This window comes from Mastomys coucha, unplaced genomic scaffold (genome assembly GCF_008632895.1).
Source record: "Mastomys coucha isolate ucsf_1 unplaced genomic scaffold, UCSF_Mcou_1 pScaffold3, whole genome shotgun sequence".
Classification (NCBI taxonomy): Eukaryota; Metazoa; Chordata; class Mammalia; order Rodentia; family Muridae; genus Mastomys; species Mastomys coucha.
The window spans coordinates 49,527,210-49,547,985 of NW_022196909.1; the positions used below are offsets into that span (position 1 = coordinate 49,527,210).

The following is a 20,776-nucleotide window of genomic DNA, read 5'->3' on the forward strand; positions in this document are numbered from 1 at the left end:
CCCCCCCCCCCCCGCATCCCGGGATCTCGAGAGACATGGCCCCGGCTTTCAGGCACCTTCTAAACTTGGCCACAAGCTTACATCCCTCCATTAGTCTTCCTAAGGATCTCGTTTAGCCCCTATGCCTTCTACTTGTGCGCTGCAGGTCCTAGAACGGTCCGCAGCGTTACCGCCCACGGTCTCGCGCATCTGTTATCTGCAAGTCGGTGTGCACATCAGGCAAGCATCGGTGCCTCCCTCCTCTATCCAATCCACTAATCCCTAACTGGTCACCTGGAAAGTCTGGGAGTTGACACTAGATTTCTCTCTCCTTCAGTCAATCTCTTTCACCGGTGGCCTTCCGTACACCTGTCACCTGTCGGATGGAAGCCTGCGTGATGCCACATCTTCCTGTAATTCCAAACCCCTGGGATTTGCATCCGCCTAGACCTAACGCCCGCTGACCTGGCGGGTCGACTGAGTGTCTGGGTGACAGGGACTTGGCGAGTGCCCTCGAGGCTGCGGGCCTGGGGTCGGGGTGGGGATGGGGATAGGGTTGGGGGTGTGGCGGGGGAGGGAGGGGACGCCAAAGGTCTCCAAGGCGCTCCTCACCAGTTGTAGGTCGGCCACCGTCCGGTCTGGCACGAGACTGTACACCTGGCTCCTCAGCGCGATGGGCGGCAGCGCGTCCTCGAACAGTCCCCGGGGGAAGAGCTGCACAAGCTCCTCGATGGCCTCGCGCGCCGAGCCTGGGGTGGAGCAAGCGCTGGGTCAGGTCCGGGTGGAGGGGGCGCAGAGAGTCGCGGTCCCGCGCGCCTGGGTTGCCATGGTTACCGACCCTGGGTCCTCCTCCTCCTCCTCCTCCTCCTACTCTCCCTCCTCCTCCAAGGGTGGGTCCCCTCAGGCCTTCCGCGCCCGGGTTGCCATGGTTACCTGCTCTCGCCCGTAGAGGATCCGCTCTCACGGGCCCCGGTGCCCGCCGTCGCTTCACTCCAAAAGCCTCGGACGCCAGGAGCCGTCTCTTGCGATTCATAGCCCGGATCTCAGGGTTCCGGGTGGGAGGGGGTGGGGGAGAAGACGCCTGAAGACAGCGTTTTCCGGCGCAGAATAATGACGACAGGCCTCCGGCTGGTCGTCTCGGCTTGATGACGCAGGCAGCCTCACTTGAGCGCGCGGCGGCGGCGGCGGCGGCGGCCGTGGCGCGAGCGGCTGTCTGCAGACCGACCTCGCCCCCTCGGGCCCTCGGGCCTTCCCTGAGGGCGGATGATCGCGTCGCCAGCACCGGCACCGGCACCGTGCTTGCATCCTTCCCCGGCTCCTGACGTGCTGCTGCCCTGACGCCGTAGCCTCGAGGAGGCGGAGGTCAGGATTGGGAGCCTTGAGGTAACCAAGTCTTTGCTTCAACCCCGAGCGCCTTAGCCTCGCCGCCGCGTCTGGGTGTCCGTGGGTGGGAACGAGGCGCCCGGGCTGCTGACCGGGAAGGGGAGCTGCTACCCGCGGGGCCCGAACCTGGTCCTTGTCCGCCCTCCAATGGAAACGCTCTCCTCTCAGGACCCCATGGAGCCCAGAGGGACCAAGAGGAAAGCGGAGAAGACAGAGGTGGCCAAGCCTTGGAACAAGCTGCCCCTGTCGGTACCCTCGCTGCGCACAGCGCCCTCTCTGTACTCGGGACCCTTCCCGTTCTACCGGCGCCCTTCCGAACTGGGCTGCTTCTCCCTGGACGCACAACGCCAGTACCATGGAGATGCCCGAGCCCTCCGCTACTACAGCCCGCCCCCCATCAACGGACCTGGCCCAGACTTTGATCTCAGAGATGGATACCCTGACCGATACCATCCCCGGGACGAGGAAGTCCGAGAGAGGCTGGACCATTTGCTACGCTGGGTTCTGGAACACCGGAACCAGCTGGAGGGGTGAGCGCAGCGCAGCGCAGCCCAGCCGCTGACCCGGTGACCTGGTTTCCTCTTCTGAAGTTGGGAGAGCCAAATGGTCTTTAGTCGGCCCTTTGAGTCAACAGAGCTAGAGCTCGAGTCAGACCAGAAACCCCGAATTCTTCCCTCCCAGGGGTCCAGGCTGGCTGGCAGGGGCCACAGTGACATGGCGAGGGCACCTGACCAAACTGCTGACCACACCGTATGAGCGGCAGGAGGGCTGGCAGCTGGCAGCCTCCCGGTTCCAAGGGACACTGTACCTAAGTGAGGTGGAGACCCCGGCCGCTCGGGCCCAGAGACTTGCCAGGCCGCCCCTCCTCCGGGAGCTCATGTACATGGGCTACAAATTTGAGCAGTACATGTGCGCAGGTGAGAGTCGTCGCTGCCCGGCCGCCCCTCTCCCTTTCCGCAGAGGTCGGGAGCCCCTTCCTCTGCTGCTGGCTTCTCTTCTTGTGCAGACAAACCTGGAGGCTCCCCAGACCCCTCTGGGGAGGTTAACACCAACGTGGCCTTCTGCTCTGTGCTACGCAGCCGCCTGGGGAGCCACCCTCTCCTGTTCTCCGGGGAGGTAGACTGCCTAGACCCCCAGGCCCCTTGCACACAGCCGCCCTCCTGCTACGTGGAGCTCAAGACATCCAAGGAGATGCACAGCCCTGGCCAGTGGAGGAGCTTCTACAGGTTCCGGCCGGGGTGGACGTGAGGAGTGGGGAAGAGGCTGCCTGGAGGGGAGGGCAGGGGGTCCCACTGACCCTCTGCCTCTCCTGTCAGACACAAGCTGCTGAAATGGTGGGCTCAGTCGTTCCTCCCAGGGGTCCCATATGTTGTTGCCGGCTTCCGGAACCCAGAAGGTTTCGTCTGTTCCTTAAAGACCTTTCCTACCATGGAGATGTTTGAAAACGTCAGGGTAAGGCAGGGTGTCAGAGCGGCCATCTGTTTCCCCACCCCCTGTAGCAAGCCCTCAGACCCAGTGCCCCTTTGCCCTTCCCTCCCCCCACCCCCAGTCTTCTGCCTCTTGTGCCCCCTCCAGAATGACCGAGAAGGCTGGAATCCCTCTGTGTGCATGAACTTCTGTGCTGCCTTCCTTAGCTTTGCCCAGAGCACAGTAGTCCAGGATGACCCTGGGTAAGGCCTTCAATGTGTGTGCACTGCCTCTGGTCCCACCTAAGTCCCTGGCTCCACCTCACACCTGTCTTCCCCCAGGCTTGTCCACCTCTTCTCCTGGGAACCTGGTGGCCCTGTCACTGTGTCTATTCATCGGGATGCACCCTATGCCTTCCTGCCCTCATGGTATGTGGAGGCTATGACCCAAGACCTGCCATCACTCTCAGAGACTCCCTCCCCCAAGGACTGAGGACACACAATCTGGGCTTTGCGGATAATAAAGGCGTGTTTCTAAGTAGGCCTCTTGCTGCGTCTGAATGGAGTCACCTCTGCTCCAAGTTACCATACTCCAATTTGCTCTTTATTTTTGTTTTGTTTTTTTAATTTTTTGTTTTTTTTTTTTTCAAAACATAGTTTATGTAGTCCTGGCTGTCCTGGAATAGCTCTGTAGAGCAGGCTGGCCTCAATCTCAAAGAGATTTATCTGCCTCTTCACTACTACTACCCAGCTTATTGTTACACTTTTGTCCGCACACCCTTTACTGGGTGTAGAGGCTGGCTGCGAAGACGATGTCCCGCCGTAGCAAGGTGGCTGCCGTCTCCATCTTGGCACCCAACACAGGCTCGCCTACCAAACGGGCTGCTCCTCGAAGTGAGCGACACATCTCAGCCAGACGCTGGATGCAGCGGACAACCAAGCCTTCAGGGGTCCCCGAGAGCCCTGCCAACTCCGAGAAGGGCTATGGGAAGAGTAGAGTGAAGACTAAATGTTCCAGGTCTGGGTGGCCTCTCCCAGCCAGCCACCTGCCAAACCCGGCACTTACCATACCCCGAGCCCACTCATAGACAACCTCCACCAGCCCAAAATTCAGCTCTCCCACAAACTCCTCCACTGTCTGGTTCAGGCCACAAGCCACCTGAACCTCACCAATCCGCTTGGCCACAGCTTTGACACGTTCTACCCCCTGCAGAGGAGAAAGGAAGGGTCAAGACCTCCAGCGTCAGGACCAGGGAGGCCCCTGCTCAGGAAGAGGCCAGGCACACTGCGGGAGGCATTTACTAGGACTGAAGAGGGTGGAGGGGTGGGGGTGACAATGCACAATCCAGGAGAGGGGTGTGGCCCCCACCTGTTTGAGGGTGCTTGGGAGCTGATCCCCAGGGTCCCCGGGGCTCTGGCACACCAGGCCAGAGAGCAGAGCCGCAATTTCCTCTGGTCGCAGAGCACTCAGTGCATTGTCAAACATGAGTTCAGTGAGGAGCAGCTCGTGGCTGCTCATGGCGCAGGCCACTCGGCCTGCCAGCTTCACTGTGCCAGCCTCATCCACATAGCCCAGGGTCCGGAGCACCTGCACGGAGTGGATAGGGTTGGGGAGTCTGCTGTCTCCCTGAACTTTCCTAACCTCACACTCCCATTCTGCCTATTACCTCTACACGCTGGTGGTACTCGGGGAGCAGCAACAGCGACTGGTCAGACAGGAGGAAGCGCAGTCTCTCCATTTCCTTCTGAATCTGCATTCGTTCCCTCAGCTTCACATACTGAGAAAAGCCACAGCAGTGACCGTTAGCCACCCTCACCCTCTGCAGGAGTGCACTGGGCATAGGGTTGAAGGAGGAGGAGCTGCCTCTGCTTAGGACTACCTGGGCAGGAAACCGGGGGCTGTGCACACACTGAGCCCCGCGGATCAGCTCCTCCAGCTTCCGGGCCCGGAGCCCACCTTCTACCACTGCCACATCCTTGAGTTGCAGGTCGTTGATAGGGTCAAGGGTTGGGGGTCCTGCTGGGTAGGCCTGAGCCAGACGCAGCAGCTCCTGAACAGCAGTGGTCACAGCCGCAAGGGGAGGGTCCTTCCTGAAGGGGGAACAGATTCTGTGATTTGAGGCAAGTGGCTTTACCACAGGAGCCCCCCTCAAGCTGAGGAAATCCTTCCAACACCCCACTTCATGGTCCCTGTTTACATATATACCCATGGTACATTCCCCTCCCTGGAATGAGTCTCTGACCTGAATTTCGGTTGTTGCCTCTTGCTAAAGTCCTCAGAGATCTTCTCCCCATTCACCCGGAGCACTTTGGTAGAGATGGCAGCCACATCTCCTGGCTGGAGCTTGGCCACAGTGTGCTCACAAGGCCCTGGAAAGCAACTTGGGTCAGGCTTCGCCGTGGCTCAGGCATCTTGTTCACACTACCATCAAGAAGCCGGGCAGTACCTGGATCTCACCTTCAGGCAGGAACAGCTTGAAGCCTACAAGGTCATCTGGGTGGGGCACATCTGCAGTGGCTGGCTCCTTGTCCCTTGGGTTCTCAGACACAACAGGCTTATCACACAAGACCAATGTTGTAAATACCCTGCTGGTGGAATTTGAAGAGACCTATAGGAGGTAGAAAGTCCAGGACAGGCTTTGGGACCCACACACAGAGAGCCACTGAGCTGTGGAGGGGTGGCCATGCCAAGCAACTAGAGCAGCTTCTTGGGGGCCAGGCACAGGGACAGAGTAGTGACAAGAGCAAAAATGAGCACACCAGAGACATAACGTGCCTGACCCAATGGAAAGACAGTGCCAGGCCTCCCTCTGTGGTGCCGAGCCCTCTCGTCCTCACCTGCAGGATCACGCCCAGTGCATTGTGATGTTCCTCATTCTTCACAACTACCACCCTTCCCACTGAAAGAGATTTCAGCCCGTTCACAGACTCCATGATGCGTCTCTGGAGAACAGGACAGGCACAGGGGCGTGGGAGGATGTGAGACCAGGACACTCGGACTAAGTTTAGGAGCCCCAGTGTGACCCACTGCCCCTTCTCCCGTCTCTACATCCCCACCCACTCACCTGGATCATGTTCCGGGTCTCTGTCAGTTCCTCCGCCCAGCTGTAATACTCAGGCAGGTCAGCCAGCTGGCCAGTCACATCAGGTTCCTCCAAAGCCCCCAGCCTCTTGGTGAGGTCATCCAGAGCCTGCTCATGGGCCTGAGTAGAAGCAGAGGCTGTGACAAGTCTGCCAGTCCAGCCTCTACATCCTCCCGCACCCCACTGGCCTCTGCATGCCCACGGCGTCCCAGCCTGCCTGTCTCGCCAGCTGCGTGGCTCACCCTGACCTTACCTTGCTGTCCTTGCGGGATGGGAACTCTGAGAAGCTCCTCTTCATCATGTCTTCCACTCTGAGGGCATCCACCCGCAGCAGATTCAGGATCATGGTATATGTGAGGCGGAACTGGGACTGAAGCTGGGATGGCTTCCCCTGGAAACAAGCCAGAAAGTCAGTGACACCAAGTGAGACACCTGTGCTCCCCAGCCTGTCCTCTGGTCCCAGCTCTGCAGCCATGGGGCCTCAGCCAATACCCTGCTCACCTCTTTAGTGACTGAAGGGAACAAAATGAAAGCCATGGACTCTTAAGGTCCTCATCAGGCACTGTACCCACAGTGGCAGTAAAAAAGAGGAGGTGGTATCCCCCTTGGACTTGCTCACTTTTTTGTTTTTGTTTTTGTTTCTCAAGACAGGGTTTCTCTCGGTAATCCTGGCTGTCCTGGAACTTGCTCTGTAGACCAGGCTGGCCTCAAACTCACATATCCAAGTTCTGAGACTAAAGGTGTATGCCACCACCACCCAGCTGGGCTTGCTCACTTTTAACCTGACTTCTCCCAGGCAAAATGAAAGCATCAGAAGGGAGGAGAGAGACAGATGGGCTGAAGAACTTGGAGCTGTGGCTGCGCCCAGCTTGGCCTCACTCACGCCACTTCCCCTCACCATCATCATGCGGTGTAGATCTGCCATCTCTGGCACTCGGCCCTTACAGAGAAGGATGACAGTGCCTGTGGGGTCCAGGCCCCTCCGGCCTGCCCGGCCTGCCATCTGCACATACTCCCCAGGCAGCAGGTCCCGGAAGGTAGAGCCATCATGTTTGCGCATGGAGTCAAACACCACTGTCCTTGCTGGCATGTTTACCCCCATGGCAAAAGTCTCGGTGGCAAACAAGACCTGGCACAGAGGGAGGAGAGACTGGATGAACAAGACGGTTCTGTGGCCGGCTCTGGCAGAGCTCACACGACTGTAGCTGTGGGTTCTTCTTTCTTCCACTCTTTCAACCCCCTAATACTAGATGAGAGAGAAGGGATAGAGGGGAAAGGAAAGCGATCCTGAATAAAGTCAGGGGCTGCACAGTCAGACTACTTCCTGCTGATTAGGGGCATCAAACTCCTTGGGGCAAGTTTCATCCTCGCTGTCAGAATATCTGATTTCTTCATGTTGTTCTTTGTGCACGACTGCTTAACAAACTACAACCAACAACCCACTAGCTCTCTCAGGGCGCTAGCATTTATCTACCAGAACTACAAACGTTACACAATCACAGAAACTATGTGCAGCTGGCAAAACCACGCCCCTGTGGTGGAACTGGAGGCAAATCACAGTCAGCTGCTGTGGACATCTGAAGCCGCCCCGCATCCCACACCTGGGATTAAGACGCAAACACATTCTTATATTTCTGTGTTTTTTAAAGAAATCAAAATTCCAGAATTGTCACTACGGGCCACTTTGGAGCCCAGTCTCAGATCTGTCTGCGGGACTTTGTTGACCCCTCCAGGAAGAGTGGCAGTGCAGGCATTATCATTTCCTCATTCCTGTTATCAATCACTGATTCTGAGAGAGGCAGGTGATGTGTCTCTGTAAGGTACACCCCCTAGCCACTGTCCCAGTGAAGGGCACCTGCTCCTTGGCCAGCCTTCCATCCCTGGTCCCCCGGGAGCAGAGGTTTGAGGTCTGAGCCCCATCATCATACACAGAACCATAGAGATCAAGGCAAATGCATATATTCCCTCAGAAAGGTAGAATTTCTTTGTGTACTTTACTTAATCTGCTTAAAAAGTGTCAAGGCGGAAAGACAACAATGTACTCAGATGCCAAACAATGGCGCACTGGCAGCAGCCTACAACTGGCCACACATGCAGTTAAATGCAGCCTCCATAACCGCTGTACAGCCGCTTCCCACCCTAACCGCTGTACAGCCGCTCCTGTGCAGCCTCCCTAACTGCTGTATAGCCGCTCCTGTGCAGCCTCCCTAACAGCTGTACAGCCGCTTCCTGACAGCATTTCAGTTTGCATCTCTCTAACCATTAGTGACTCTTCCTATGCTTGCCAGCTGTGGAGGTTTCTCTTCTCAGGCCTGGAGTTATGTCGGATTTATACGTCCCCATTTAAGGTTAAGGGGAGAAGCCTAGAATTTAGCAGAGTCATGGAGCTGGGATTCGAACCCAGATAGCCCAGACCCAGAACTCAGGTTAACCACTGCACTGTCCTGCCTGAGTCCTCCTGGCCACCCTGCTCACCTTGACCAGGCCCCGGCTGAAAAGCATTTCCACAATCTCCTTAAGGATGGGCAGGATGCCGCTGTGGTGCACACCCAGGCCTCGGCGCAGGAGCTCCGACATGTGCAGGACCTGCGGGGCGAGGGGCGAGGGGAGGGCAGTGGACAGAGAAGGTGCAGAAGGAACCCTTCAGCAGGAGGGGCAGGCCTCAGATCCCCACACCCCTGCCTGTATCTACAGAGACACACCTGGGGGAGCTGTCGGTCAGAGCCTCGGAGCCGTGCAAGGCAGCGCTGCAGGAAGAGGTGGATCTCACTCTTCTCTGAGCTTGTTGTGAGGTCTAGAGAGGTGAGGCCCGAAGCCTGCTCATCACAGCGGCCTCGGGAGAAGGTGAACACTACCACCGGCAACTGAGCCCGGGTCCGGAGGGAAGCCAGCAAGGACAGGTACACCCCACGGTCCTGAGGGAGGACGGGAGGGGATCGAACTTATGTGGAGGTGGTGAAGTCAGGTTTAACTAGAGCAGGACACAGACCTCAAGTCCACTCCCTCCCTGCAGGGACCAGGGCTGAAAGAAGGGGATGGGATGCAGGCTTTGACAGAGACTGAGTGCTCCCAGCTCACCTGCGCAGGCCCACCCTGGTGCGTGGGCTGCTTGGCCCCGAAGGTCTGGGCATGTTTGCTCATCCTGTCTTTCTTGGCCTCTACTGCAGCGTAGTACCTGAGCACAGGGAGGGGTGGCGTGAGACCCCGCACAGGCCCAGCCAATACTCCCAGCCCTGAACTTACCCCTTGGTGTGGAAGGCCCCTCGGGAGTCCAGCAGCAAGAAGAGCTCGCCCTGTGTTTTGGGGCTGTTCCCTGTGAAGAGATAGTGCTCCAGGGGTACAGGACGGGCAACCGTGCTGATCACAAAGATCTGCCGCCGCTTCAGTCGCCTGGAGGGAGAGGGCAGATTCTTCTGAGGCCCAGAATTGGGGGGTGGGGGCATGAGCCACAACTTCATCTCCACTTCTGCTCCCACTGGTTCAAGGCCCAACCTCTGCCCTGGCCCTCCCTCACTTAGGACCATGAGTGTGACTGTCCTTGCCCAGAAGGACAGCTCCAACCATCCCATCTTAGCATGCAAAAAATGTTCTGGGCCCTAAGAGGGCTCGGCAGCCACCCAGACGGCTGTTTCCTGGCTCCAAACCCTGACCCCTCTCCTCACTGAGGTCCCCAGCCCCAAGTGAGGAACACCACAGTCCTCGCCACTCAAGCACCCCAGGATTCAGGTCTCACCCAATCCAGTCAGCAAACTCCAGGGCGTTGGGGACAGTGGCACTCAGAAGGATGATGGAGACGTGCTCAGGGAGCATGATGAGCACCTCCTCCCACACGACCCCACGCTGCACACACACAGGGAGGCAGGTCAGTCGGGGGCAGGGCCCACACGACCCCACGCTGCACACACACAGGGAGGCGGGTCAGTCGGGGACAGGGCCCACACGACCCCACGCTGCACACACACAGGGAGGCGGGTCAGTCGGGGGCAGGGCCCGAAGAAGGTCCCGGGTTCACCTGGTGCTCACCTCAGCATCGTTGATATAGTGGACCTCATCAAAGATGACCCACTCCAGGTCTCGGATGACATCAGAGCCACTGTACAGCATGGAGCTGGGGAGAGGAGGCTCAGACTGACCCCCCGCAGCTCCGTCTCCACCCTACTTCTGCAGGGAGGCTCACTCCCCACCCAAAACCCCCCAGGGAGGCAGAGCCCTCTCTCACCGAAGGATCTCTGTGGTCATGATGAGGCAGGAGGCCTCTGGGTGCAGCTGCACATCCCCTGTGAGCAGCCCCACGTCCCCGAACGTGTTTCGGAAGTCCCGAAACTTCTGGTTGCTCAGGGCTTTGATAGGAGAAGTGTAGATGGTACTAGAGATGGGGAGTGAAGTCAGGCAGTCTTTCCTCACAGACTCACGGGTAGGGCACCCTGCTTTCCACTTGGAGCCCTCCCCAGGCTCATGTCCTCTTTCATGATACCATCCTTTCCTAAGTTAGCCCAGGTCTTCTCTCTGCTTTTCTTCTCTGCTAGACCCTTTCCTGTCTCTTTGAAGCCCCATCTCAGCCTTTCTCCTGAACCTCATATCTACAGGGTAAGGCAGAGGGGTGGGAAGAGAGGCGAGGTCCAGAAAGGATGCAGGAAGAAGGCTGAGGAGGGCAGGCTGAGGAGGCACATGTACCGTGTCATGTGTTTCTGGGCCAGGGCAATGGCATATTCAGCTACCACTGTCTTCCCGGCGGATGTGTGAGCTGCGACAAAGACAGAGTTGTGCTGCTCCAAGTGCAAGATGGCCTGCTTCTGAAATACATCTGGCTCAAACGCCCACTGTGTGAGAGAAATGGACAGGGCTGCAGGGAGATCCTCTCTACCCCCACAGGCAAGCAGGGCAAAGAGGGCAAGTCCAGTGTGGGGCTGGGCCAGTGTGGGCTGGGACCAAGGGGCAAGACATCCCTGAAAGACAGGCCTGGAAGGATGCGGCCTCCGGCAAAGAGAGAACAAGGCTGGGCTGTCCCAAGGGGCATGGCCAGGTCTACCCAGAGGTGGAGCACAGTACCTGGAAGGCTGGCTGAGGGATGAGACGGTAAAAATCGCCCACGGGGGAGGTGACGTCCACAGGTACAGCCCACTGTTCCTGAGGTAGAGGTTTGGGAGGCTGCAGAGTGGATGCAACTGTGGAAGCTTCCTAGAGAAGTCATGCAGGAGGTCAGAGGTAGAGCCAGAGAGCTCTCACCTGCAGCTCATGCCCCAGAGGTATCTCACTGTCACCCTCAAACCCAACCCGGACATCAGAGCCCCTTCTTACTCGCCCCCACTGGTAACTACCCACCTTCAACACTAGATCCTCCAAGCTGCTTGCTCGCACCAGGGGAGTACTGGAGGGGGGTGCTGAGGCAGCCTCCCCTCTCTGCCCTCCTGCTGCCTCCCCCTCATCCTCATCGCCTCCACTCAGATCTAGAGGCTCCAGCAGACGGCTGAGGCTGAGCAAACCTGGCACAGGAGCTGGGTGATCTGAGGAACAACGGCCACCGTCAGAATTCACACATCTGTGGGAGCAGGGCACCCCCAAACCCTTCTCCAGCTCACCTTTGGGGGCAAAATCCACCCCTTTCTTAAAGCCAGGTGGGACAGTGAGAAGATCTGTAGGATGAGAATGGAGAGGAAGCATCGGCCACTGCCCAGCATCAGCCACGGCCCAGCTGTGTTGTAACCTGTGAGCCACTCTACCTTTCTCAAAGTCTATCTCCTCCTCGGCTTCCTCCCGAGTAGTCAGATCAGTAATGCTGGGCTCGTCCATCCCACCTGGAGACATATGAGAAGAATTCAGCATGCACAGAGACCCATTCTCTAGACACAAAGGTTCCCCCTCATACTTCCATCAAAGACGACTCACCTGGCCAGAAAGGGTATTGTGTTGGATTGCCCCATAGTGACTGGGAGGCTGGCCCTGGAGGCCGGCGAAGGGACAAGGAGGTTGTGGCCGACAGATTCGTGTTCTCCAGCAGGACCTGAGACAAGAGGTTAAACAACCAGTGAGACTAAGCCTGCTTCTGACCCTTTCTCCCAATTCCAGTTCTTGTGGTCTCTGACCTCTCACCTCCTTATAGCCCAGTATATGGCCTGTGGTTGGGTGTCTCTGGGCCTGAAGGTCGGATGGGACTGGAGTCCCCAGAGCGGCCAGGAGTGACCAGGGATCCGTCTTCCTCTGCCATTTTCTGGGGAGAAGGAAAGGAACTTTGGAGTGTGTTTTCTCCCTCCCCAGGCCCCGCCCCGTTTCCTTCCACTGATCCATCACCCCAGGCTGGGCAGCTGCAGACGTCTCACCGAGCTGAGTGCTCTACACCATGTAGAGGGAGCCAGGCCGGAGATGACAGAAACAGCTGCTCTGCTTCCTGGCACAAGTCTGGGGCACACGGAGGGAGGCCATGGGGAAGCTGTGACAAGGGCAAGATAAGAAGCATTAAGTTGGGGGCTGGAGAGATGGCTCAGCAGTTGACTGCTCTTCTGAAGGTCCTGAGTTCAATTCCCAGCAACCACATGGTGGCTCACAACCATCCGTAATGAGATCTGATGCCCTCTTCTGGTGTGTCTGAAGACAGCTACAGTGTACTTATAATAATAAATAAATCTTTGGGCTCCAGGGCCCAAGTGAGCAGAGGTCCTGAGTTCAATTCCCAACAACCACATGGTGATTCACAAACATCTGTACAGCTACAGTGTACTCATATACATTAAATAAATAAATAGAAGCCTTAAGTTAGTAAAGGATAAAATGTAGACAAAAGAAGTGATGGAATTTGTGTTTAGATCCAATGGTAGATGTCCTCAGGATACCAACTAAGGTAAATGCAATTTGCATTTTTTTTTTTTTTTTAGTTTTTCAAGACAGGGTTTGTTTTTTTGGTTTTTTGAGACAGGGTTTCTCTGTGTAGCCTTGGCTGGCCTGGAACTCACTCTGTAGACCAGGCTGGCCTCTAACTCAGAAATCTGCCTGCCTCTGCCTCCCAAGTGCTGGGACTAAAGACGTGTGACACCACTGCCCAGCAGCAATTTGCATTCTTATTTTGAGACAGGATCTCATTATTTGCTTCCACCTTGATATGTGTGTGTATGTATGTATGTGTGTATGTATGTATGTGTGTGTATGTATGTGTGTATATATGTATGTGTGTGTGTATGTATGTGTGTATGTGTGTATGTATGTATGTATGTATGTGTGTATGTATGTGTATATGTGTGTATGTGTGTATGTATGTGTGTATATGTGTGTTTATGTATGTGTGTATGTATGTATGTGTGTGTGTATGTATGTGTGTATGTGTGTATGTATGTATGTATGTATACATATACCTCCCCCTCTCAAGTGAGGGGGTGACAAGCATGGGCTGTCACACCTGACTGTCAAGCAGAGCTGGGGATCAAAACCAGGGCTTTGTGTATGCTGAGCAAGCGCTACACCAGCTGAGCTATGTGCTCAGCTGAGAATTTGCATTTTAGAGTTCTTATTATTTGTAGTAGTGTGTGTTAGTATGCATAGGTAGGTGTGTAAAGTGGACATGAGTACACACATGCACACGTGGCAGTCAGAAGACCACATTGTGGAGTTGGTTCTCTCCCTACCGTTACCTGTGTTCCATCAAGCTTGCATGAGCAAGGCTTTAATTGGCTAAGCCCGGGGTGCTCACCCTTCCCAGTGCTGCCACCTTCTGATGCACCAGGTTCTTCCTGTTGTGGTGACCCCAGCCCTAAAATAATTTCGTTGCTACTTATTAACTGTTATTTTGTTACTGTTATGATTCTTAATGTAAACCTCTGGTGTGCAGGATATCTGATATGTGACCCCTGTGAAAGGATCAATCCTCCCCCAAATGGGTGGTGAATCACAGGTTGAGAATCTCTGGGCTAAGTCGCCCTGGCCGGTCTTAAATTTCCTGCTTCTTCTCTTTCTATTTCTGGAGGTGAGGTCTCACTCCGTAGTCCTGGCTGGCCAGGAACTTGGTATGTAGATGAAACTGGCCTCCCAATTCAAGAGACCTGCCTGCCTCTGCCTCCCAATGGACTATGGGTGTGAGCCACGCCCGGCTTCAGTTGTAAAAAGCCAAGTGCTCTGAGGAATGCAGATAAGAGAGACCTCCAGGGAGGGAAGATCCAGGTGAAGGGACGGCTCTGGGAGCTCCGGTCTCCAGCACTCCCAGCTCTGACCTACGGGAATTCCAGTAGGGTGGGATCTGTCCAGCATGAGCCCGAGGCCATGATGGCAGTGTCCAGGTGTCAAGCCACACCCTCCTGCGAGCAGGGTGGGATTTGTTTTAGACTCACAGGTCAAAGGTGAGAGTCAAAAGTCACTCACGGTGCTCTCTGGAGGCCCTGGCACGTTCAGCAGCTCCCAACGGCCAGTGCACCCCACTTCCAGAGCTCGAAGGGGCAGGTTCAGGGGGTCTGGGGGAGGCAGAACTACGGAGGGAAGGTCACAGGTTAAAAGCCAGACGTCACCCCCGTCTACGAGTCCGTCCCGCGCCCCTCCCACGCCCTCCCCCTCACCGAGTCGCTCGGTCTCCATCATCCTGGAGCCGCAGAGCAGCCGCTAGCAGCCCGGAAACCCACAGTAACTACGGCGTCGGCCCCGCCCCGAGAAGGGCGGAAGTCGAGATGCCTTCCGCCACGCCCCCTTCCTCCACCACTCCCCGCCCGCAGCGTGGGCGAGCGCGGCGCCGAAGCCGGGCAAGGCCGGGCGGAAGCCGCTGCGCCTCGCCGCCTTGGTTACCGCGTGCCCCGCCCCCTGACGTCATCGCCGCGAGCCCGCGCGCAGCAGCCCGCGCGGCGGCGCCGGAGACCGCGGGCCCGGGCGCCGCCCCCTCAGGTGAGGGCTTCGTCTCGCCTCCTTCGCGCCTTCCCCGCGCGGCCCCTGGTTCTTCTTCCTCCTCCTCTGGTTGCCCAGATAGCGCTGCGCGGGCCCGGCCGCCTTCTCTGCCCACCGGACCCCGAGGTTGGCTGACCTAACCCCACTGGGCATGGGGGTCGGGAGCCATCGCCTTGGCGTCGCAGGGAGTTGCTTTCCCTTCTCCGGGCTGAGGTACCCCCCAAGGCTCTAGTGTCTGGACCTTGGACATAGGCGGGAATGCCGGTTGATTACAATGACCAGGAGGCTGGACCAGCAGCCTCGGAGGAACGAGGGGTTAGGAGAAGGCCAGAGGCTGGAGTAGGCGGGCCTGGAGGTTGGGGTGCATACAGGATGGACGCAAGTTGGACGACGTGTGAATTTTGAATGGTGACGGTAGAGAATGATGTCTTGGGTTCTGCCCTTGAACCAGGAGCCAACATGTTGGTGATACCTCCGGGGTTGAGTGAGGAGGAAGAGGCACTGCAGAAGAAATTCAACAAACTCAAGAAAAAGGTAAGGGGACGTCAAGCGTGCTGGCTGGCCCGGCTTTTCCAGACTCTGAGGGCACCAGGGATGCGTGTGAGGCTGTGGGGGTTCTCCTGCCTCCTACCCGAAGCGGACCTCCCAGTGGAGCTTTGGCAGTCTCGTCCAGTCTTGTTTGAAACCGGCCCTCTTTTCTGGTCATCCCCGATGGAGTGGCCATCTTCCCTGTGGCTTTAGTGTCACCCAGGAGCCGCGGAGGGTTCCGTTTGGGTTCCCAGTTCCATCCACAGCCTTGTGAACCATCAGATCCCCAGGTTAACGCCGGCTTCCTGTCTGCTCTACCTCTCTTCCTTTGCTTTTAGATAGGACCTAGTACATGTAATAGGTCTTAAAATCTCTCGCCTCTGAGACACCACTCCACCACCACTACCACCCCACCCCACCTCAGACAGGGTCTCACAGTTAGCCTAGACTGGATTGAAAATACGTGTGCTTTGGGTAGCCTGTAATAGTTCTGCCCCGCCTCTGGCTTCTGTACTATTTACACAGCAAAACATTTGTCAAGTCTGTCAATGGTTTCTAACTTCCTCCCTCTTCCACTTTGTCCCCCACCCCCACCCCCCAGCAGGATCTCAGAGTATGTGGCCGGGTTGGGTGTTTTTCTTCAACTCCTGGGCTCCCGTGATCATCCTCCCTCAGCTTCTTTCAGGAAGTGGGACTCCAGGTGCACAGCACCACCCTCAGCATCCTCCTTACTAGGGAAACCTCCGAGGAGTTTCTCATCTGAGTAGTTTCTCATTTACTCCTGCATACAAAGCCCACAGAGCAGGCTTTCGATTTGCTATTTTGAGGGCTCGCTTGATCCATTGAACACACTTCAGAGGTTTTGCACTGTGTATAGAAGAACAGTGCCCTGAAATATCAAAAGAGACAGAGTTATTTTCTCTTAAAAGATGCCTTCCAGGACCTTCTCTGCAGTTTTGCCACCCTAATTTCTTTGTCTAAAGTCTCCTCTCCATCTCTGCTGGGTAATTCTGTCAGGTCTCAGTTTAGTAGCCACTTAGGCATCTGAAAGTGTTGCTTGTATTCAGCCCTGAGGGACTTGTGCCTTTGATTATTCTTGGCTGTCATTGTAGCCGTTGTTTCCTGGATTCTGATCTTAAGGGTGGGAACTACGTGTTTTGATTCTGCACGGCCTCGTTAAGTATTCAGAAGATGGGAGGTGGGTGGATAAAATCCCCAAGGATGACATTCAGGGCTTATTTGCAGCTTATATGGTAGGGCTTAGGTGTTTTTGGTTTTCAGTTTCTAAAATGTGAGACTGGAAAGCCTTTGGATGCCATAGTTTGGTTAGATTAAATACTGTGGACTTTGTGATGGTGTGGAGGTGGAATGAACCACTCCAGGACCAGGATGCCATGTGCACTGGCCCTGGAATCCGGTACCTAAGAGACCAGTGCCTTGGTTGACAGACTTCTTCTCATCGACCTTTCTCCTTTCCAGAAAAAGGCATTGCTGGCTCTGAAGAAGCAAAGCAGCAGTGGGACAGCGAGCCAGGGCGGTGTCAAACGCTGTAAGTGGTAGAGACGGAGAGTCCAGGGACAGCAGCATAGGGCCTGCCTCCACAGCCAGCATGATGCCTCTCTGTCCCCTCCCCTCCCTCTCTCCCCAGCACTGTCAGAGCAGCCTGTGGTGGACACTGCATAGGGCCTGCCTCCACAGCCAGCATGATGCCTCTCTGTCCCCCCCCTCTGTCCCCAGCACTGTCAGAGCAGCCTGTGGTGGACACTGCATAGGGCCTGCCTCCACAGCCAGCATGATGCCTCTCTGTCCCCCCCCTCTGTCCCCAGCACTGTCAGAGCAGCCTGTGGTGGACACTGCATAGGGCCTGCCTCCACAGCCAGCATGATGCCTCTCTGTCCCCTCCCCTCCCTCTGTCCCCAGCACTGTCAGAGCAGCCTGTGGTGGACACTGCATAGGGCCTGCCTCCACAGCCAGCATGATGCCTCTCTGTCCCCTCCCTCTGTCCCCAGCACTGTCAGAGCAGCCTGTGGTGGACACTGCCACAGCAACAGAGCAGGCCAAACAGCTGGTGAAGTCAGGAGCCATCAGCGCCATCAAGGCTGAAACTAAGAACTCGGGCTTCAAACGTTCTCGGACCCTGGAAGGGAAGTTAAAAGTGAGCACACAGGAAGATTGTCTGGGGCATCCTGCATCAGCTAGGGGGGTTTGGGGGGAGTCATGCATGTTCACATATGAGCAAGCTGTGCTGTCCTGAGGTTTAGGGTGTTTCTGTAGTCTTCTTTGTTCCTTGAGACAGGGTCTGACTGTACTCATGAACTCAAGTGATGCTCTGGCCTCAGCCTCAGAAGTAGTGTTTGCCCCAGCCCACTGGAGCGCCAGGTTCCTGTCTATTACAGAGGAACCTACATCTCTTTTCCACATTTGTGCTTCTTGATTGAGGGGAAGTTTGAGTAAGCCACATCAGTGGACATAGTGGCACACACCTTTAATCCCAGCACTTGGAACAGACAGGCCGAGAGCTCTAACATCAGGGACAGCCTGGTCTACAGAGCAAGTTTAGGATAGCTAGGGCTACATAGAGAAGCCCTATCTCAAAAAAAAACAACAAAAAAAAATCAATCAAAAAGACCAGCACATCATTGTAGGAAGTGTAGCAGGAGCAAAATAGAAGCCGAGAAGAGAGAGGGAAGAGTTCTCTTGGTCCGTGCTAACATGGATATCTACCCCTTTCCAGGACCCAGAGAAGGGGCCTGTCCCCACTTTCCAGCCGTTCCAGAGGAGCATGTCTGCAGATGAGGACCCACAGGAGGTAATGTTTTCTGTGGGGCTGGGGTTGGGGACAACAAGGGGCCCACATGCTGTGGACCAACTCCGGCACCTGGGAATCATTTTAATTGTTCTCTGTCTTTTCTTTCCCCTCAGCCATCCAGACGTCCCCAGAGGAAATCTCTGTATGAAAGGTTAGAGAGTGCACCGTTTGGTGTGGGGTCAGAGGCCAGAGTGACTGGAAAGTTCAGAGCTAGAGTGGGAGGAGCCAGCTGCAGAGGCAGTGTTGACTCCACAAGGTCTAGAAGAAGATCGAGCCCCCTTTGGTCCTTACTGTCTGCCTCTCCCCCAGCTTTGTGTCCTCTAGTGATCGGCTTCGGGAACTGGGACAAGATGGAGAAGAAGCAGAGGCCCCCGGGGCTGGTGATGGCCCACCTCGAGGCTTTGACTGGAGCTATGAAGAACACGGTGGTGCCCGCTCCTCGGCCTCCCCTCCCCGAAGCCGCAGCAGGGACCGAAGTCATGACCGGAGCCGAGATAGGGACCGGGACAAAGATCGAGACAGAGAACGGGATCGAGACAGAGAACGGGACAAAGACAAAGACAGAGAGCGGGATCGAGACAGAGACAAAGAGCGGGAGCGAGACAGAGACCGGGAACGAGACCGGGATCGGGAGCGAGACCGAGAGGGCCCCTTCCGCAGTGAGTGCTCTTAGCCAGGGCTTAGGTGGGTCCCGCTAAGTAAAAGGCGAGGTGGACTCTCAGAAATAACTGTGGTTCCCAACCCACAGGGTCAGACTCATTCCCCGAACGGAGGGCCCCTCGGAAGGGGAACACACTGTATGTGTATGGAGAGGACATGACGCCCACCCTCCTCCGAGGGGCCTTCTCTCCCTTTGGAAACATCATCGACCTCTCCATGGACCCACCCAGAAAGTAAGGATGGGCTCCTGAGGAGGAAGCGGCTCCAGCATGGAGTCTGCATCCATGGGGCTCCCTCACTGTTTTCTCTCTCACCCAGCTGTGCCTTCGTCACCTACGAGAAGATGGAGTCTGCAGATCAGGCCGTGGCTGAGGTTGGGACTTCTCAGACCGTTCCTCCCACCCCTCCTGTCATCCTCTGCTTCTTCCTTTCAATGCCTGCTTCTCGAGGAAACTTTTCTCCTGACTGAGAAAACCTTCATCCTCACATTCCTGTGTGGTCTCCTCCCAGGGTGGCAGCACCTGGCTCCATGTAATGCCCATCCTCTGTCCCCTCCCCTCTTGTCCCACAGCTCAATGGGACCCAGGTGGAATCTGTGCAGCTCAAAGTCAACATAGCCCGAAAACAGCCCATGCTGGACGCTGCTACTGGCAAATCTGTCTGGGGCTCCCTTGGTAAGGATGAGGTCCTCCCTGCCCCGCCCTGCAGCACAGCACCTCCTGCTCCCTCTACAGCTTTGAGTTGCCTAAAGTGCCCAAGGTCAGGATCTTCCTGTAGGCAGCGGATGGAGAATTGCCAGGGCATCTGTCAGGTGCTGGAAAGGTCCCCTCTCAGTGGGGGCACACACCTTCAGCCACAACACGTGGGAGGTGGAGCCAGTGGGTCTCTTGAGTTCAAAGACAGCCAGGGCTACACAGAGAAATCTTGTCTTGAAAAGCCATTTTTTAAAAAAAAGAAGAACGTGTCCCCCAGCAGTGACTGCCACAGACAGGAGAGCAGGAGCCAGGCTGTCCTCTCTGAGCTAGAGTACTGTCTGAACTTGGTGTTGTGGGTTTGGACCTCAGGGAGAAGACCAGGCATGGAGATGTACATTAGTGTTCTGTGCATCTGGAACTATCAGAGATGGGGATTTTAGAGATTAAAAAGTGACCCAAGACTGGTTTAGAGAATCAAGAACGTTAGGAAGCTGGGCTCTACTGTCTGTACCGAGCATACCTCCAGCAGTCCTGGCTTGCTAGGCCCAAGTGGAATCTGTAGCAAAGGAACCATGAAGAAGGGGCGGAGCTGAGAGCAGCGCCAGAAGCTCTGTGTGGACTGAGGCTCTGAAAAGGGTATAAGACCAAAGAGGAGGCCTGCCTCTTAGCCCGACAGGGAATCCTTGGGTGGGATAAGGAGGATGAGGAAAGAGAAACTGAGCACTTGAGTTCCCAGAGGTCCTCATGGGGTTTCTCAGTGTGAATAGCCCATTCTGCCTGAAACGAATTTTTCTGGGGAAGGAGTAAGCAAAGTCCCTGCAGACACAGACACCAAGAAGGAACCAGAATTGACCAGTATACCAGCAAGGCCACAGAGATACTCTGATCTCTTAATTTCCATGTACTCCATGGTGTTAACGTAGTCACGTCTGACTGTGTTAACATTCTGGACGTTCTAAGCCACAGTGAGGCTATGGCCACCAGAGGGCAGAGTAAGCGCTGGTGGACCAGGGCCAGGGCTCTGGACCCCAGGTCTGACTCGGCCTTGCTGCTTCAGACCTTAACTGTCGCTTTCCTCCCTCCTTAGCTGTCCAGAACAGCCCTAAGGGTTGCCACCGGGACAAGAGGACCCAGATTGTGTACAGTGACGATCTATAGGAAACCTTGTGGATGGCTTCTAGGACATGAAGCTGGATTCCTTGTGCCTCATATGCCCCCAAGCTGGTCTCAGTAAAATCCTGGGGTAGAAGCTTTTCACCTCCGTCAGCCTCTAGTCTTTGAGCACTTGGGATTGGAGTGAAGCCTTCAGAAGTGGCTGTCAGTGTTGATGTTAACCAGTGCACGCCCCACCCCCTTACCCCAAAAAGACATGGAACACAC

General features: G+C 56.1%; 5 protein-coding genes across 9 annotated transcripts in view; 2 read left to right on the forward strand and 3 right to left on the reverse strand.

Annotated features, from left to right (window-relative positions):
- Stk19 (serine/threonine kinase 19) overlaps nt 1-189 on the reverse strand; it is a 7,914-nt gene extending 7,725 nt beyond the window's left edge. The window contains exon 1 of the mRNA XM_031347016.1: nt 133-189. Coding sequence (XP_031202876.1) covers nt 133-189 — 57 coding nt within the window. The remainder of the gene's footprint in view (nt 1-132) is intronic.
- Nucleotides 1-1,057, reverse strand: part of LOC116075354 (serine/threonine-protein kinase 19-like) — a 1,590-nt gene extending 533 nt beyond the window's left edge. Inside the window, exons 1-3 of the mRNA XM_031348459.1 lie at nt 913-1,057; nt 592-728; nt 274-355 (exon numbers count right to left, since the gene is read on the reverse strand). Of these exons, the coding sequence (XP_031204319.1) occupies nt 317-355; nt 592-728; nt 913-1,012 (276 nt within the window). The 5' untranslated portion in view covers nt 1,013-1,057 and the 3' untranslated portion in view covers nt 274-316. The remainder of the gene's footprint in view (nt 1-273; nt 356-591; nt 729-912) is intronic.
- Nucleotides 864-3,310, forward strand: Dxo (decapping exoribonuclease). Of its 2 annotated transcripts, none has more exons than XM_031348458.1 (7): nt 864-1,341; nt 1,531-1,892; nt 2,044-2,279; nt 2,369-2,588; nt 2,679-2,814; nt 2,938-3,032; nt 3,111-3,310. In XM_031348458.1, the coding sequence occupies exons 2-7, from the start codon at nt 1,537-1,539 to the stop codon at nt 3,259-3,261; spliced, it is 1,194 nt and encodes a 397-aa protein (XP_031204318.1). In that variant the 5' UTR covers nt 864-1,341; nt 1,531-1,536; the 3' UTR covers nt 3,262-3,310. The 2 variants fall into 2 exon arrangements, with proteins under 2 accessions (XP_031204318.1, XP_031204317.1); XM_031348457.1 differs by having other exon boundaries at nt 866-1,362.
- Nucleotides 3,311-3,425: 115 nt separating this feature from the next.
- On the reverse strand, nt 3,426-14,580 carry Skiv2l (Ski2 like RNA helicase). 2 transcript variants are annotated; one of them, XM_031348444.1, is made up of 28 exons: nt 14,386-14,580; nt 14,195-14,298; nt 12,169-12,278; nt 11,942-12,059; nt 11,738-11,852; nt 11,572-11,646; nt 11,431-11,484; nt 11,174-11,355; nt 10,901-11,029; nt 10,526-10,671; nt 10,071-10,217; nt 9,875-9,959; nt 9,585-9,691; nt 9,095-9,241; nt 8,930-9,026; nt 8,554-8,766; nt 8,327-8,437; nt 6,750-6,980; nt 6,105-6,242; nt 5,834-5,971; nt 5,607-5,711; nt 5,227-5,377; nt 5,012-5,138; nt 4,649-4,859; nt 4,436-4,546; nt 4,138-4,356; nt 3,835-3,975; nt 3,426-3,750 (listed from the first exon to the last, which is right to left on the reverse strand). In XM_031348444.1, exons 1-28 carry the CDS (start codon nt 14,405-14,407, stop codon nt 3,550-3,552), a joined length of 3,735 nt encoding a protein of 1,244 aa, XP_031204304.1. In that variant the 5' UTR covers nt 14,408-14,580; the 3' UTR covers nt 3,426-3,549. The 2 variants fall into 2 exon arrangements, with proteins under 2 accessions (XP_031204304.1, XP_031204305.1); XM_031348445.1 differs by lacking the exon at nt 14,386-14,580 and having other exon boundaries at nt 14,164-14,260.
- Nelfe (negative elongation factor complex member E) lies at nt 14,370-20,775 on the forward strand. Of its 3 annotated transcripts, none has more exons than XM_031348452.1 (11): nt 14,370-14,830; nt 15,156-15,238; nt 16,712-16,781; nt 17,242-17,387; nt 17,967-18,041; nt 18,155-18,192; nt 18,351-18,700; nt 18,790-18,934; nt 19,020-19,074; nt 19,273-19,375; nt 20,484-20,775. In XM_031348452.1, exons 1-11 carry the CDS (start codon nt 14,494-14,496, stop codon nt 20,552-20,554), a joined length of 1,473 nt encoding a protein of 490 aa, XP_031204312.1. In that variant the 5' UTR covers nt 14,370-14,493; the 3' UTR covers nt 20,555-20,775. The 3 variants fall into 3 exon arrangements, with proteins under 3 accessions (XP_031204312.1, XP_031204313.1, XP_031204314.1); XM_031348453.1 differs by having other exon boundaries at nt 14,370-14,704; XM_031348454.1 differs by having other exon boundaries at nt 14,700-14,917.
- Nucleotide 20,776: the final 1 nt, after the last annotated feature.